The sequence below is a fragment of the Apium graveolens genome, chromosome 3 (genome assembly GCF_009905375.1).
Source record: "Apium graveolens cultivar Ventura chromosome 3, ASM990537v1, whole genome shotgun sequence".
NCBI lineage: Eukaryota > Viridiplantae > Streptophyta > Magnoliopsida > Apiales > Apiaceae > Apium > Apium graveolens.
The window spans coordinates 11,624,856-11,643,101 of NC_133649.1; the positions used below are offsets into that span (position 1 = coordinate 11,624,856).

The 18,246-nt window shown below is 30.5% G+C and overlaps 2 protein-coding genes across 3 annotated transcripts; one reads left to right on the plus strand and one right to left on the minus strand.

Annotated features, from left to right (window-relative positions):
• The first annotated feature begins 8,297 nt into the window (after window positions 1–8,297).
• LOC141711673 (ATP synthase delta chain, chloroplastic-like) lies at window positions 8,298–9,290 on the plus strand. The gene has a single exon (XM_074514282.1). The coding sequence runs from the start codon at window positions 8,375–8,377 to the stop codon at window positions 9,098–9,100; it is 726 nt and encodes a 241-aa protein (XP_074370383.1). The 5' UTR covers window positions 8,298–8,374; the 3' UTR covers window positions 9,101–9,290.
• A 76-nt stretch (window positions 9,291–9,366) lies between these two features.
• Window positions 9,367–12,821, minus strand: LOC141711672 (transcription factor TGA1-like). Of its 2 annotated transcripts, XM_074514281.1 has the most exons (9): window positions 12,685–12,821; window positions 12,192–12,362; window positions 12,039–12,107; window positions 11,885–11,944; window positions 11,710–11,784; window positions 11,553–11,607; window positions 11,022–11,293; window positions 10,039–10,266; window positions 9,367–9,895 (listed from the first exon to the last, which is right to left on the minus strand). In XM_074514281.1, exons 2-9 carry the CDS (start codon window positions 12,351–12,353, stop codon window positions 9,749–9,751), a joined length of 1,068 nt encoding a protein of 355 aa, XP_074370382.1. In that variant the 5' UTR covers window positions 12,354–12,362; window positions 12,685–12,821; the 3' UTR covers window positions 9,367–9,748. The 2 variants fall into 2 exon arrangements, with proteins under 2 accessions (XP_074370382.1, XP_074370381.1); XM_074514280.1 differs by lacking the exon at window positions 12,685–12,821 and having other exon boundaries at window positions 12,192–12,676.
• Window positions 12,822–18,246: the final 5,425 nt, after the last annotated feature.

An 18,246-nucleotide genomic window follows, 5' to 3' on the forward strand; every position in this document is an offset into this window, starting at 1 on the left:
CCAAGTGCCACTACCAGCTCTTCTCGAAACACGCTTACCGTTCTTCGACAACTTGGTGAACACGTAAATAGTCTTCTTCTTGCCGGATGATGCTGACTGCCAGTACAGATCTTCGTCTCTGAAAACTTCGAATGGCGTCGAGGCTCCGTAAGCATCAGCTTGTTTGATGATACGATCGCAGGGGAGTGGTTGTTTTTGGATCATAGGGATGAGATATTGGAGCAAGACTTCGTGTGGTGAAGGCGCAAAGCGAAACCCTACCTTTAGTCCTTCACAAATGTCACATTCCTCTCTGTCCATTCTGGCGATTCTCTAATGCTGTTCTAATGCTGTTAATGATTTGCTAATCATGATTATTACTGTTTATATAGTACATGTGCTGGGTTCAAGAACTCCTGCTGGGATTCTTATTTGATTTAATCACAATTTGCTTATTTGTAATAAATTTTAATTATTTCTCGGTTAGTCCTAGAGGCATTGGGTATAATATTAGTTGTGTCAAGTAAGCACCTGTGTTGTTTACTTTTCTTAATTTCAAGGACAATAAATTAGATGTGTTAACTTTTATGGACTCAGATTAATATTATTTATTAAATAAATTATTATCTAATGTTAAACTAAGAAAGAATACATACTTTGACAAATAAATAAGGAAACACATACTTCAATCAAAAAATAAAAAAAATAAAAAGAAATACTTATGCAATGAGTTATAATATCAAATCTTATAATTTATACAAAAACAAAATATAGGGAAAATCTTATTAATTAATGTTAAATTGAATAAAAATTAAATAAACGACATCTTATAATATTAAATTTAGTTACAATTAATTCATTTTATCAGGAAAAGTCTTAATGACAATTATTTTTTTTTCTTCCAAAACTTAGAAACTAATAAACTAAATTAGTATAAATTATTTTGTCTACGAACCAGTTTTTAACAAGTTCTTGTTTAGTTAGTTCATTTCTCACGACTTATTCTCTTTATTACTAACTAGTGCGATGCAATTTTTTTAAAAAAATTATATAAATTTGTAAATAATAATTGAATAGCAACTTTTAGGTTGCGGAATTTATTTATTCACAATATTTTATATGATTAAGATATGATAATAATTATATGTATACTTGTATATTTACAAAAAGATCTAAGTGTCGGTACACGTGTCATAACTAACAAAAATTTGAATAAAATCCCCCTTATGCATTATATAAGAATATAATTCGATGTTTTTATTTAAATGTATTTAAATTTGAACAAAAAATATTACAAATTGAAATATATAGTATTATTGTTATTTATATGCGTGTTTACAAAATATAATTATTTTTAATTTAAACTTTAAGTTTTATCCCGGTTCAAAAGTATGTGAAATACATTTAATTTTATTTTAAATTGTTTTATCCTCATGCCCGTTATATCACTAAATCCGACTAATAATATTTATACAGCAGATTTTCAACAAATTATATTTAGTTTATTTTAAATTTATTTTAATCACGAACAATAGTATAATTGTGTTTTAGTCGGAATGAATAACATATATTGTTTTGTCTTATTTCAATGTCATTACAGAGATGAACTATTGTCTCTATTTAAGTTTTGAGATAATATCATGAAGAACATAAATATAAAAACAATCTCGTATAATATATAAACCCAAGTATCATATAAACTCAAATACGGTACCGACTAACCGCCAACCAAATTTTTAATGTTTTGGCATGCAATGCATGAATATTTTACTTTTTATTTACCAATTGTTCATTAATTTAAAATTGTAAAAAAAGTATATTAAAGTGTAAACAAACAAAACATTACTGAGTTTCGTTTGATTTTATCTATGCACTATCTTGAGTTTTGTACATCATATTTTTACGGTTTACAGCTCATGTGAATTTGTTTAATTCACTTATAGTTTCTAAATTTTGTTCTACAAATATGATGTAATCACGAATTTTGCATTATTATTATATTCGATTTAGAATACCTACTTATTTTTTATTTAAATCATTGAAAGGGTAGGATATTCTATTTAATTTAGAATATTTACTTATCGTTGGTTATAAAATATTTGTTTATTTTAAATCTAACGGTTATGATCAATTTTTTAAAGATCTAACAATCCATATTAAATTGGTAGTATATGAACCATAACTATAAAAAAATCTGGACAAAATCCTTTTTATGCATATTATATAATGAGGATATAATTATACATTATTATGCTTTTTCTTTGTCGGATATACATTACTATCCATGATTCTAAAGATTCCCGATTTTATCGATTAATTCTCGACAAGGTACATTACTGATTCGATTTTTGAAATCCGATTAATCTTTATATATTTTTCTTAATCGATAATATAGAATTTTAATTAAACTGAAAAAATGTTAAATTATATGATATGATAAATGTATATTAACTTATAAATTACTATTAAATAAGGATATTAAAATTAAATATATTTTAAAATATAAAGTACATCTGATTAATCCCAGATATCCTATTAATTCCAAATCGGTATCTCGACCGATATCTATTGATTCCCGAATTTTATAACATTGCTATTATATTAGTTTTGCAACAATGTAGTTTAGTGACAGTTTTTAAGAGATATTTTGTTAGAAATTTTTGAATATATGATTTTTAATAAAAATAAATTTTTTATAATTTTTTTCAATTATAATACTAAGTATTTTCTTATTAATAATTTTTATATAAATATTTTAGTTTTATATCTTGAGCTTTTAATCATATTTATGTATTAATTTAATAGCCCATATAATAATATATGTTATTATTGTTTTTGTACAAATATTGTGTGGAAGATACTTGAGTTGTTGAGTAGAAAAGATTTACAAATCATATTTCGATATGTTCATATAAACTTTTTTTTCTTTTGTTTTTAATTATATTTTTATATCATATTAGAGTATGTGAAACTACTCATTATACTTATATAAAATCCAAAACATCCTCGAATGTTTTCGATTAGAATAGTATATATTAAATGAAATAATATATAATTCAGAAGATAATTTTTATAATACATAGTCGTGTTATTAATTGATTTGAGTGACGGAAAATTTAACATTGTTTTTTTCCTGGTTCATGCATGTTAGAGAATAAATTGCAAGGGGTGTTTTACCCTTAAGAAATTGTTATCCAAAACTTGTACGAGAAGGGACAAATATAGTTAGGCCAGCATGTTTACGCGATTTATTCCAATTTATAAAATTCATTTCCTTTTAATCATTTAATTTTAGTTTTATTTCTAAATTTTTTTTTATATACAAGTTTTATATGCTAACGATTCACATTAGTCGTTTTAAATGTGTTATTGCATGCCCAGAAATGTGAAATTCATGACACTTTTTTATTCAAGCTTTAATGTACATGTGACCATCTTATCTCTTTACATTTTTCTTTCATGTGTCACTTTCAATTTTTTTCTCATTTTTCATTTTACAAAGTTTTCATAAATAGCAATTTTTTAAAATATAAAAATTAAGCAAATTCGTTATTTCTTTCAACTATGCCTGCTTTATAAATTACATATTGATCGGTTCCTACATTTTTCTCATATTTGTTATTTTTCATCATTAATTTATATTTATTCTTACATTTTCACGGTTGTTTTCACTTATTTTTAAACTTCTTACTTCGTATACACAACCCCTATATAAAGAATTATGACTTGGAAGGGTTCAAAAGGGAGTATAATTTAACAATGTAGTTTTTAACAACAGTAATGTTCTTGTGAAAATGTGTAATTATTGTGTAGTCTTTTTTTAATAAATTACTAAAAATATTATTTTTAAGTTTTATTTTGTTATTTTACTATTTTCTGAAAATATTTGTAAAAATATGATAAATCAAAATCAACGATTATTTTTTGTTGCATTCGAGATTCTTTTTTATTTATTCGAGATTACATGTAATTGCAGAAACCCGTCGAGTTTGCATCGAGTTGCTGTAAAATAATATTTTTACAAAAAATAGTTTCAAAAAACCTGATTTTTGAAAAACAAAAAAAATGTGATTTTTAATTTTTTTAAAAAAAATGAATATATTTTTACAAAGAACAAACTGGACTTAGATATTTTAAAAAAAACTTATTTTTAATTAAATTCTAGTTTTATGACGTTTGATTAACACTGCGTTATAATAGTTGGAAGAAGGCAATTGTTCAAATGTAAATTTAAAATAGTCATCATGAAAAAATAAATTCTGGAGTCATATCATTAGGAATTTCTCTAAATTAAAATAATTTTTTTAGTAAAGTACACTAAGTGTATGTGAATTATGCATGTCATGTATGTCAAAACACTTGTGATACTGAAATTTAAAATCTCTTGTTTTGCGCACTTGCAATTAAATCATTTTTGCAATTTTTCTACATTTATCAAATATGTCTAACCCCGTTAACTTGTTAAATGTATTTCATTCTTTATAATTTTTTAACAGATTGGGCTATTTAGAAAAAACTTTTCTGGTTCTTGAGTTGTTCTTACGTACCAAAACTATTTTCGAAGTGTTGTTGGTTATACATTATACAAATCAGAAGTTCATGCTTTTAGTTTGAAGTTTTCATCGATTACTATCCGCTTCTAACATCAAAATCATCGATATCATAAACTAAAAAATGGTTTCTTAAATTAAGGTTAGGGTTCTTGAGAATCATCAGAATTTTAGAGCTCTTAACATCTAAATCAGACGTTCAAATAGTTGAATCAAAGCTACCATGTCAAGTATTACTCAATTCCGGCATCAAAATCACTAAAGAGTAACATTTCTGAAAAGCTCAATTTTTAGGATTTTAATTTAATTTAATTTGGCGATTTCATTCGTGATGTTTGTACATCTATTTTGTTGTTATTAAGTTATAGAATGGGACATGAGTAATGTTATTAAAGTTTTTGATTTCCTCAAAATTTGTGTCGGCCCATGTGTTCTTGATTTTTTCGGCATAGTTTTGAATGTGTACCTCTTTAATCCGTGTTATAGATTTTGTATGAGGTTATAATTCTGTTTGTATTAAATTTTGGTGAATTTCGAGTTCGTTGGTGTTGCCGGTTTCTATAAAGCTGCCAGTTACCTTTATTTTTTTTAGTCACATTCTTATTGGAGCCATAATTTTATAAAAAATTAACGGCGTTAGAATAGATTAACAAAAATACATAAATTATAAAAATATTTTAAGTGAGATTTTTTAAACTCTAGTAATTAAAATTGTTTGATAGACATAATGACATAATACATAGAAAGTGTGCTTTTATACCTTTTTTTAACTAATCAATTACACACGCAAATAGTACGAGTCGAACTACTAGCCTTCATTAGGGCTGAGTATTCGGTAATTCGGTTACCGAACCGAAATATAATTGGTTTTCGAATACTGAATAACGGCAGAAATTATAACCAATTAGTAAACTGAAATAATTTTGGTTATTTTATCGAACCGAATTAATATTTTCGGTTAAAACCGAATAAAAACATCGAATTAGAAAAAAATATTAGGAACATCAAGTTGGTTTTTACTGCCTAATAATTTAACATGGTAAACTGATAAAGTGAAGTGATGCCAAGTTGATAAATGATATTGATGGTTTTAGATTGATGCATTGTTTTGATTTGGCTGATTCATTTTTCCGAGCTCTACTATTTTCTCCTTCCATTTTCTTGCATAAACCACAAAGTAATTTAAATTAATTATGTGAATCTTTATTTGAAGTTGAATCAATTAATTAACACGAGAGTATTACATTTTCGGTTGAGCGAAGAAGGTAATGAATAAAAGTTACAGGAGACTAGATCTAGAAGAGGAGACGCTAAGTAATAAACAGCGGACAAGTGATTGAACTGAAAACAAAAACCTAGTCTAGGTTAACAAAATAGGAAAATATTATATATTATAATTCGGTAATTTTTAATATAATTCGGTTATTTCGGTAAAACAAATCAAAATACTCGAAATACCGAATAACACGTAAAAGAGTAAACTACAGTGTGTGTACCTGAACTATCCCAAAACTGCAGAAAGTGTGGTTGAACTCTATAAATTGCAGTGTGTGGCCCGACTAACACAAATGCTGCAAATTGTGTGCTACCATTAGTTCTTGGCTAACGTTCATTTGCTAAAACTTGAAATTATAAAAATACCCTTAAGCCCTTCTTTTCCCTCTTGTTTACCTCCTTTTCTTTCTTCTTTTTTCCTTGTTTTGCCCCATCCCTTTTTTTGAACCTAAGCGATGTAAGCCTGCAACAAGTTGTTTAATGGTTGGTGAATAAGGCATTTCTTTCCCTTTTCGTTTCTGCATCCTCATCAAACAAAAATAGGGAAATTTTAGTTAATTCAACTAGTATTGGTTGGTAGTATAAAGACATATGTAGAATGTAGTGTTGAATATTCTACAAGTTCACACAGTGCAAATCCCGATTCATTGAGTGCAAATCATGATTCATCGAGTGCAAATCCTGATTCGACACAGTGCAAATCCTGATTCACTCAACAAGATCAAAGTTGATTACAATTTACCTAAAACAGAGACATCGACCATGCGATTGAAGAACAGAGAGGAATTAGACACCGCAGGATGTGCAGATAGAATGCCTTCTAATGCTTTCTTTGATGGCCGTAGAACATACATGAAAGGAAAACCAAGAAGCCCGCAAGCTACACAAGGTAAAGCCCCATAATCAACTTGAAATTCACTTGATAAGTCAGCATCATTCACATATTCTGAGTATAAGTCATGCTCATGATTAGTCTCGGTTGAGATATTTTTCTTCAGCCTGGACATATGAGTAATGCTATTGACCAAGTCAGGTGAAAATGCCAGCATTTCCAAATTCAAGTCCCATAATACTGCATGGTAAGAGGAGTTTTTCTAAAGAAGGACAGTCAACTTGGTATTTTCATTTATGATATCCTCAACAAATGCCTTCTTCACCAAAATCTCTCTTTCTTACGATCCTTTAGACGAGAGCTCCGAACACCTGTCGTGAGGAACCTTGGTTAATTAGTTAGAATTCCATCTCTGATACTATATACTTGTGTTTTGGCTGTTATGCCCCCTTGCAAAATTAACGGTGTTATAATTTGACCTCTATTTTGCAGCAGCAATTTTGGTAGTCATACCACACAAATTGCAATTTTCATAATTTAGCCACACTTTATGCGGTTTTTAGATAATTCAGTTACACACATTTTAGTTTACTCCACATAAAATTATAACCAAATTAAAAATTAAATTATTTCAGTTCGGTAACTGAACCGAATTATTTCAATTTTTTTGGGTTCGGTATTCGGTTAACAAAATCGAATGCTCGGTCGTAACCTTCACGCAAGAGGACAAAGGTAAATTATGTGTCTGTTTGGGAAATCTTAAAATTAGTAACTTATTACTTAAAATGAATAAGTGATTTTTAAGTGATAAATAGATGAACACTTAAGTGTTTGGTTAATTTTACTTATAAATCAGATTTTTTTTATTTAAATGAAGTAAAATAAACAATTTTTAAATAAAATTATCTTAATTTATAAATTTTAAATTAGATTAATATTTAAGAACATTTTTTTAAAAGTAAAGTCAATAAAAAGAGAGAAAAATCAAAATAAGTTGAGGAAAAATAGGTCGTTACTAACATTCAGTTTATCAACTTATAAGTTGTAAATCCAACTTATAACTTAAGTCGACAAATACTCGTCGATAAGTTGTTACGAACCTGTAAGTCATAAATTGACTTATAAGTGGGAAACAAATAGGTACCATGGGCCTGTTTGGCTACTAACTTATAAGCTACTTATGGCTTATAAGCCTGTGACAACTTATTGATGAGTGTTTAGACTTACTTTTTTTCAACTTATTTTCATTTTTTCACTTTTTTCTAAAGTTTTGATTTTAAAATATAAATTTTTAAATATTTTCTAATTTAAGATTCATGAACTAAGATAATTGTATTTAATAATCATTTATTTTAATTCATTTAAGTAAAAAAAACTTATTACTTATAAGTAAATTTATCCAAACACTTATAGAACTTATAAGTATTTATCAATTTATCACTTATTTCGCACTTAATTATTTTAAGTCATGAGTTACTCATTTTAAAATTTCATATACGGCTACCATGTATGTATTGTTTGAAAAACAAGAGGCTACTTTTCGGTCCCAAGGATTTCAAAGATTACTATCACTTTCTCCACCGTCGATCTCCTCTCCTCCCAAATCTCCACCGTCCATTACCTATCACTCCAAATTTCAATTTCCAACATCTTAACACTCTCTCCTTCACCAATCACCACACACATTTCACACACACTTGTTCAATCTCTCGGCAAATACACACAAGCCGGCGATCAAATGGCGGCGGCGCTACAACAATCTCCGATCACAATAAAATCCCGATCATCTCCTTCACCTCAATTCACACCTCCAAAAACACACACTCTCTCCTTCTCCGGCGGCCTCCGCATCCCCAAACTCACTCTCGCCGTCAAATCCCGCCGTCGCGGCGGCGCTAGAATGTCCGACAGCGTCGCCAGCAGCTACGCTACCGCACTCGCCGACGTCGCCAATTCAAACGGAACTCTCGACGCCACCGCCGCTGACCTAGAAAAAATCAGCAACCTCTTCTCCGAAGAAGCAGTGTACCGGTACTTCACAAACCCTACCGTTCCGGTCGAATCGAAAAACGAGTTAGTCGATTCGTACACTAAGGAAGCTAATTTACAGCCTCACATTTCGAATTTTCTCAATGTGTTGATTGATATGAAGAGAATTGATCAAATTAAGGAGATTATGGAGGAGTTTGAAGTGGTGTATAATAAGATTACGGAGACTGAGCTTGCGATTGTAACGTCGGTTGTGAAATTGGATGCTCAACATTTGGCACAGATTGCGAAAGGAGTGCAGAAGCTAACTGGAGCGAAGAATGTGAGGATTAAGACTGCGCTTAATGAATCGCTTGTGGCTGGATTTACGATACGGTATGGCAATGGAGGATCGAAATTGATTGATATGAGTGTGAGGAAACAGCTTGAAGATATCGCGGAGACGCTTGAGGTCGGTGATTTACAGTTAGTTTGATGATCATAGAATTAAAGGAAGTTTTAATTGCGATATATTATATGAATGTGTGTGTTTTGTATGACTTGTTGTTGTTGAACCAACAAGTTATACAGCGGATATGTATTTTTTTGTAGATGTTTTGTTAGTGAATTGAACTCGTGTTTATGATCATTTGGAGAATAAAGAATGATATAGAGTTTTGATGTTACTAGTTTGTTACTTTAATTTACAGCTAATTGCAACTGTAATGTAGCGTAAATCAGGTGCTGAGAACAAAAAGGCATACTTAACTTTGAACAAAACCAGTAGATACATGATCGCGTAGATTCAAACCCTAGGCTTACATTAGTTTGCAATTAAGCTTTTTTGTATAATCAAACCACACATATTTATATATCCTGCGATGATCATAGAAGATTGTATCTTGTTTCATTCCAAAGTGGCCGATTCAGGCATTAGTATTCTGGACTGTGGCCAAGCACGATCTTCAAAAGTAGGGACCAGTTGAAGTTCGGATATGCTACTGCTATGTACACTTACAAAACCAAGGGCTCAAAATGGTAAGGATAAAGGCTACCATATATATCAGGAAAGCCACCACTAGTACAAATTTGTTTTCCAGCTTGATTGAGTTCGGGATGATGAATGAGAGTAGGGAAATAAAGCTTATAAATGAGGATGAACGGCCCAGAGAGAACTTAATGCACGAAGACGCTGAAAGTATTCCCCAAATGCAAGCAATCCACGAGCAGCTTGGCTAATGGTCAAGATTCGCGACATCTGTTGCAATGTCTGCTGTCGAAGGTGATCTGCCTAATAATTTACAAGACAAACCGTCAGTCTAGACATTAAGAGATTGATTGTAACTGCAAAAATGTTAAAAACGGTAAAATCATGACAAGTCTAAAGAAGACTGAAGTAAAGCTTCAATATATGAGGGGTGAAAGTGCAGTTACCTGGTTCATGAAGCACTCTAAAGATTCCAGCCTCTCCATTGCTGAGGCCATCTGAGAACCGAAACTTCCTCCACCTAGATTGTCATTTATAATACACTGAGCCAGAGTCTGCTCGAGTTTATCCATTCCTTGTGACAGTGCATCCTCAGCTTGCTGGCATGAGTGGCGCAGCTTACACACACTTACAAGCTGTTGTTCAGTCAATGGCTCGATCTGGGGCACTAAAATCTGCAGAAAATTAAATCATCAAGCAGCTTCAATTTCCTGAGCTGGGAATTGTGATACACGTGTTTACCAACCAGAAATATACTCCCTTCCAATTGTTTACATTTCTGAAGAAGTGTCTGGCACGCATTTTAAGGTGCATAAAAAGTATAGTTATGTAACTTATTTTTACAATTTTCTTTTTCTGAATAAAAGTTGAATGTTTTAATTTTTATTCAGAAAAACAAAATTGTAAAAAAAAAATTACAGAACTATACTTTATATGCACCTTAAAATGCGTGTCGGATACTCTTTGAAAAATGTAAACAATTGAAAGGGACGGAGGGAGCATGTAATTAAGCAAATAACTGCTTAATATGACTGTGTGAGTAAGTCTACTAAATGCGTTAGTGAAGCACTATCTAGTATTTTTTCTCTTTTCTTTTTATCTACAGAGATCATTTCACTTTACTGAATATGAAAGTACATACATGTGTTTTTAAGCCTAAAACAAAGAACCCAGGGCAATCAAGTCATAATCACAGGTATACATAAACATCTTTTCAAACAAGTATAGAATTATTTTTTATATGACATACTTCAAGGACCTGTAAAAGCATAATTATGCTTTATTGGAAACTTTATTAGCCAAGTTGTTTTAAAGCTTGTTGATGTATTGTTTCCATTACAGATGTTTGAAGAATGTAATAGAACATGTGAACATGCATTGACTATCACAGAGGATAACACTTGGACATAGTAAAATTTACTTGACTTGCCTGAATAATCTCAGATGGCTTGAATCCTCCGATCCATAGGAAGAAACGCTCAACTGGAGATCTATACATGCCATGCATTACATGGAAGACATCAGTCTTGGCAGCCTCTGCTTTCATACGGAACAGATCACGAAAGTGAGCTAGACCACCCTCAACGTGCACACGAAGTTCTGTCTCACCTATCTGAGCCTGCAGAACATTCCTAAGTTGACAGTTCTTTTTTTCCTGGAGTTCTACCCAGAGCCCGTATTCAATCTCAAAGGAGATAAGTCCTGCAATTTCATTAAGGATTCATATTTTAGATGGAACAAGATTTTACACACAATAAAATTACAAAGGATAATGTGAACTTGATTAAATGCAACAAAAATTATCCAAACAGACTGATTTCACATTTCCATTATGTATTGTTTGAAAGTTTCCAATTGCTGGCTTAGAGATAGCAGAAAAAGAAGCCGAAAAAGAATGGAAAACGATAGAATTAGATAAAAATAGCAGTGGCGCGATTGTTGGGCACATGAATGTGCAGACCTGAATTAATAGATCCAGAACGGCCAGCACTCAGAGGACTCCCAGTGTACAGACCCTGTTAGCAGCAACTTGCTGATTCATCATACAATAAAAAAAACAACAGACAGACATGTTTAAGTGAATAAAAACACTCCTGTTACAATCAAAATAATCTAACCTGTTTAGTTCTATCAATTTCGAGCTCCAGTTGTGCCAACTTTAAACTACTTGTTTCGAGTTGCTGAACATATGCCTAGAAGAAAGCAAACATAGAAGGTAACTAGTAAGTGGTCTTTTAGTACATCTCAACATACTTCTTCTTATTACAAGCGTCACTCTATCACTCTATGTACCTTTTTGCGCTGACGACTTTTACGTGCAGCTTCACGATTTTGTGCTAGCCGTCTTTGCAACTGCGATAACATCAAATTAATCATTATATCCATAGAAAACAACCTCAATTAGACTTTAGGAGCAAAAGAGAAGAATGTGCAGAGAAATAGTCACCTTGTCACATTTAGTTTTTCCTACTTGGTTATCAGACGAATCTCCTAGTGATTCTTGGGAAGTGTATGACTAAAGAAGTCAAGTTTTAGAACATCAATAAATATAACATAAACGAGAATCATCCGTTTTCAAAAAATATCATACAATTGGTACCTTGTTGAGCAGCCTTGTATCTGACTGTAAAATCGTACAAGTGCTTGTAATATTTACACCACTGTCCGCTGCCAATATGTCCTCCCATGTGCTGATATGGTGCAGCGGATCAAATATCCCCATCCTTCTTGCTGTCGCAAATTGAGTCGACGGAGAGGCCATATAATGTTGCTTCATGAAACAATATAACAAAGCATCAGCAAGTCTGGTGAAGTTACAGATGCAAGCGTCAACGATACATATTGAATAGGTACAGACTGATTTGTTAGTCTCTACTCTCTAGCTAGTACTGCAAATCAGTAAGTAGAGAGAAAACTGCAATTTTTTTTGACCATCCTGCTAAGAGGATCTTCAATAACACACGAGAAAATGACCAAAATAACACGAGAAAGTGTGCAGAGTATCTAAACTGGTACATGCAGATTGCAGAAGACATGCAAATAATCAAACGTGCATGCACAGATGATCACCAAATCACACAAATCATGGTTACCTATCAAAGAAGTATATCTAGCGATTCTTGTCAATTTTTCGTTGTCAAACTCTTTCTTAGTAACTTATCTGAGAACAAAGAGAAGGTAAAATATGACAGAGCAGTGACTCAAAACTGGTTATCAACAATTATAAAGAAAAAATAGGGATCTCAGCTAGGTGGAAAGTGATGCAGCCTTCCCCAAACACTTATATAAGCGTATTCTGACACATGCACACACATCATCACTAGCTAGTGTTGAGAAAAGTAAAACCAATTAACTCGAGGAAAAAAAAAGACTGAGGGATCACTAAGCCATTCATTAGTGGATGTTCCGGTTATATTTTTTACCCTCTCAATTTAATTTTTTACAAATATACGACGCAATTTAATGAATTTTGAGGTGATTGTACAAAACACTTATAAGAAAATTGGAAATTTGGATATAGCTTATAAACTATGATGATACCGTTAATGCTCTGCATGTTTTACAATTTTAATATATAAAAGATACTAGCTTAACTTCAACCGAAATTGATTCATTTACAAATAAGAACATAATAAAAAAATTAATTTCAACTTAATCCGAAATTGACCTAATTCAACTTATTCCGAAATTGACATGTTAAACTAGGTCTGTAGAGGTAATCCGCTCAATCGCCCGCACCGCTAACAATCACACCACTTGTTGCGGTTAATCACAAAATGCGGATCGAATGCGAATTAAAAATACAGGAATAGCAAATCCGTGGATTGACCGCGGATTTGATTTTTAAATAATGGCAAAAATTAAACCTAAACCGCAACCGCAACCGCAAACCGCTATATATATATATCAAAAATATAAATATAAATATTATTATATATTATAAATTACCGTATATAAAAGTTATAGATTAAAAAAAATTGGGCTTTCGGGGTGTTTGTCTTTGGGATACTATCTTTTTATTTTGTCTAGTATATATACGATTCGATGTGTTTTACAATTTCCAGTAAATTGATGTAGAATATTTTAATTTTACAAAATTATAAGATTCGGTAGTTATATTCTAAAAAAATATTTTATTTATTTATTATTATTATTTATGGTACAAGACGGTGGTTGAATCACAGATCAGTCCGCACCGATGGTAAAATTGCAGTTGAAAAAAAATGCAAACATAACCCCCTGCGTGAGCAAAGCCAGCCGTCACTTAAATAAAGTTTCGTTGAACAAGAGAAAAGACAGGAAACGATACGAATTGACACAAACAGGTAAAGAATTATATATGGTGGCGAGCAAAACCAATAAGCAAGCACCATTGCTCCTATTTAAACTAAACCAGGAATCAAGAAAGTAAAAATTTTGGATTATTTTACGTCCCTGGTGTCAAAGTTTTAAAAATAATTTGTTTATTTATTTCCGAAAATTAATCTGATTTGACAAAAATCGAATAATGGGCCAAAATTTCATTTTTGAGCGTTAAATATTCTAAAATGTCATTTTTGAAAATAATAGCTTAAAATGTCACTTTATAACGGTACTTCGTCTTACGTTTTGTTTTTTAATGCAAAACGGTTCATGATGTTCCGTTTTGGTACTTTATTTTTTTTATAAGATGCAAAACGTTAGTTGAAGTAACGTTTTGGCTCAAAACAGTACATCATATAGTATTTTGTACCAAAACGGTACTTTATCTACCGTTTTGCGCATAAAAAAAATTAAAATGCCAAAACGTTAAACGAAGTACCGTTTTATGTTTTTTGCATAAACGTTACACGATATACCGTTTTGAAATAATATTATGACCATTTTTAACTCTCAAATAACATTTAGGGTCCCATCTATTTTTATTTATAAAAACATACAAATCTCAAAATGAACGAGAATCAAATAGAAGGACACGTGTCCCTGACCCTTACTAGATCCGCCATGCTCGTGTATATAATATATACATGTTAAATCTGACTCAAATGAAGCTATATTTAATATGTCTCTCCCAGGTGGGACAAAATCGTCGAGTCGGATAAGCATAGAAGAGGGGATTAAAAGATGCAAAAAGAATTGTTAGAAAAAAAGAGTGACATAAAGATTGTTTTTAATGGTCTTGACAGATTGGGCACTCCATAATGCTTGATTATCACTTATTTGTTTTGTGATTCTTCTTTACAAAGGAAAGTATATCCAAAGCAAATTACCCCCATTCTGTTGGTTGTTTTTTTTTTATTAAATTTTACAACTAAAAGATCTTGGATCCAATTCTCATCCGGATCATTTTCTAGAAAACGACATCTGAATTCTTCAAAAATAACCATAAATCTGCGTTATTATGGAGTACATTCAACCATTCTCTCGCCCTTGTTTATTTTCATGTTCCTTAAAATTCATGAAGACTTCACAACTTCTCAACATAACCAACACATTAATTCATAAATGTTAGAAATACAAAAAATAATATAAAAATTGTTAAAAAATAATGTGTCACACGAACCGAGTATAAATTGATTTATTGATTCTTTTACAGATGTAGAGGTTCATTTTTATTTAACCAGAAAAATTTTGACGAATGATTTTCTTTTTTGAGAATCAATTGAATACCCGGACATTTTTCTATTCAAAATATTAATAAACAAACAAGTGGTTTGAAAGTCATTCAAACTATTGCATCAAATCTTTAGCGAAAACAAACAATTGGACACACCACTATATGTCTATAGTTCTCCAACTTTATAGGTCATAACGGGTAATTAAACATTAATTAACTCTCGAAAATTTGATTTGTTTATTGATTAATTTGCGGGACGGATCTATCAATATTTATAATTAAAAAATTAATTAAAATAAACTAAATTCTTAGGAGTCAGGGCGTAGGAAAACCGATGATTGATTTTGAAAATATAAATTAGAGATACATGAGATGAACTTAATTTTTGAAATATAAACTTATATTTATAGTTAAAGTGAACAATTAATTTGATTTTTTTTTAATCTAAAGTTAATATGTATTATAAAACATGGTGAGTAATATATTATTGGAGACCAACATTTTTTGAGAAAACTATTGCTTGAAAATTAGAAATCACACTTCGCCCAAATTTATTTTTTATATTTACGTTTTTTAACAATATTAAATGCTCGGTTTCTCAACGCCAAAAAAAACTTGATTTCTTATTATCGACAGGATTACTTCTTTCTTCATTTTTTATTTGTCACGTTTTCTTATCATTAAAAATTATTTTTATATTTTTTTAAAAAATCAAATTTATATATTAAAATTGATTGAATATATTTTTAGTGTCAACTTTTTTAATTATTATAAATATTACTAAACAACAAAAAAGGGACGGAGAGCTGCCTAGTAATTGCTACAAGTTGCATGAAACTTTAATTTGTTAAGCAGGAGCAGTTACATAAGAAGAAAAGTGTTAACTTTGCGAAAATTACCATATTGACCAGTCTAATTAAGTTTAATTGGAACAAAAACAGTGTTTATTAAGAATCACAATGCAAAAGATTCGCGTAAGCAATTTTTTAAACAATAGAATATTCCGTATCTCATAGAATTGACCTAGCTAACTTTGCTTTTTGTGCTTTTGAAGTGGAGCAGCAACTAGGATGACAAATCTTTATTGTCAATTAAGATTCAGTTCTGTTCTTCTGTTAATTAAGCAACCCCAATCAATCAGGGAGGTTAATCAGTGTTTATTGTTTATTATTATTAAGGAACCTCCCAACTATAAACAAATGTTGGCTGAACACGATTGTATGTTGGATAGTTCAAGTGTTTATGAGTTTATTTTCCATCGTTCCGGTTTGATTATCGCTTATCTCAAAAAATTTTGAGAACATAAACTCATATTTATAAAATTATAAGTGATATTTATATAAAAACAAAAACAAACGTTGGCTTAATATTTCCAAGTAATTTATACTCATTATTCATATGAGTATACATTAATTTTAATGTGAATGTCGGAGATTTTCTATAATTATACGTTTTGATTAAAAATTAAAATTTTATCATTGAAAATGCACTATATATTCATATTACTCCCCTATATATGTACTTAATATTTAGGAAAAAAAATGTACTTAATGACATTTTTCTCAACAAATTTACAGTTTTTCTTTCAAATCTTCTTTTGTCACAAAAAGAGACCCGAGAATGACGTGGAAAAAGATTTTTCTAACTAGGATTACGACCTTTCAACCTGAAGCTGACGTGGCACGGTCTTTCGTGTTTTATTATGCTATATATATTCTTGATGCTTGTCAAATGGAGTATTACATATTTACATGGTACAAAAAGCCATCAAAAATGCAACTTATACACTTATAAAAATGTAATTAACGTGCTTATAATTTTACAATAAATAAATTTTAAGCGAATATGTTTGTTAACGTAAATATGATACAGGACTGTTTTGTTTTTCAAGTGTATTAAAGTTAAGGATAATTTGTAACAAAAAACATGCCCGGCAACATATAATTCCTTCACATTTATCTCATACTCCTTTCCTTTCATTGTAATTGGCGTTTTTTGATAGACACACATATTAAGTTCTACATTTTTTAATTTATTTTATAGTTAAAATCTTATTTACCCTTATATATCATTAAATGTTAAGATATACTTATGTAAATATAGGGCTATGTAACTGAAAATGTACAATTATTACCATAAAAGTCTAAAAACCTTACTGACTTATAAAAAAACAAGAAACAACATTTATAATGGAACAAAGGGAGAACATTTAAACCTCTTCAAACTAATAGGATTGAGAACAAGAAAAAATATCACTTTAACGAGTTTATTATTTTATCAGAAATAAAAATATACTGTGTTAATTATGTTGGGATCGGAGAAAAAATATAATTTAACGTGATTATTACTTTAACGATTTATTTCATACTATCAGCCATATCAAAAACTTGGGAACTTGCTACATTCATTGAAATGTTAGAAAAATCAGTTCAAGTGTCGAAACAAATTAGCAAAAACAGGCCTCGAAAAAGCAGCTTGATGAAGTGATATGGAAAATGCAGCAAAATGGGCTTTACCTAATAAGGTCGCAACGGAGCAGAGCTCAACAAACAAGTTCAAGTTGAAACTATAAGCCCAATACAAATTATAGATTTGCTCAAGTCCGTACATCTCACTTATTTTTTGTGGACAACTTAAATTATCCGGTACACTACTTTTATAAGCATACACGTACATTTATTTATTTTATTGCTAATTAAAAATCATACACGTATTTGTGACTGTCAGTGTATCATGTATTTTTATTTTTTATTTTTTATTTTTGTCAGTAACAGTGTATCATGTATGGAATAAAAACACATTAATAAATTACATCATTGATGGACCGATATCACTGCAGTAAACATCACCTATTACGGATGTACAGACAAACCGCATCCAACCACTTGCAAGCGAACCGTATTTGCGGATAATCGCGAAACGCGGGTTGGTTGTGGATTTAAATTTTAAATTCATTGAAACCGCAATTCGTAACATATATTTATAATAAATTATATTTCCAAAAATGTAGTTGATATCATATAAATTAGTAAGTATACACATTTATTAACTACTCTTA

What these genes read in the sequence shown, in the direction of transcription:
- LOC141711673 (XM_074514282.1), top strand. Translation starts at nt 8,375, where the DNA reads ATGGCGGCGGCGCTACAACAATCTCCGATCACAATAAAATCCCGATCA.
- LOC141711672 (XM_074514280.1), bottom strand. Translation starts at nt 12,368, where the DNA reads ATGAAGCAACATTATATGGCCTCTCCGTCGACTCAATTTGCGACAGCA. An exon ending in AAATTGATAGAACTAAACAG is followed by an intron (nt 11,608 to 11,709) that starts GTTAGATTATTT and finishes TGCTGCTAACAG; the next exon opens with GGTCTGTACACTGGGAGTCC. An exon ending in TAGAGTGCTTCATGAACCAG is followed by an intron (nt 9,896 to 10,038) that starts GTAACTGCACTT and finishes GTAAATTATTAG; the next exon opens with GCAGATCACCTTCGACAGCA.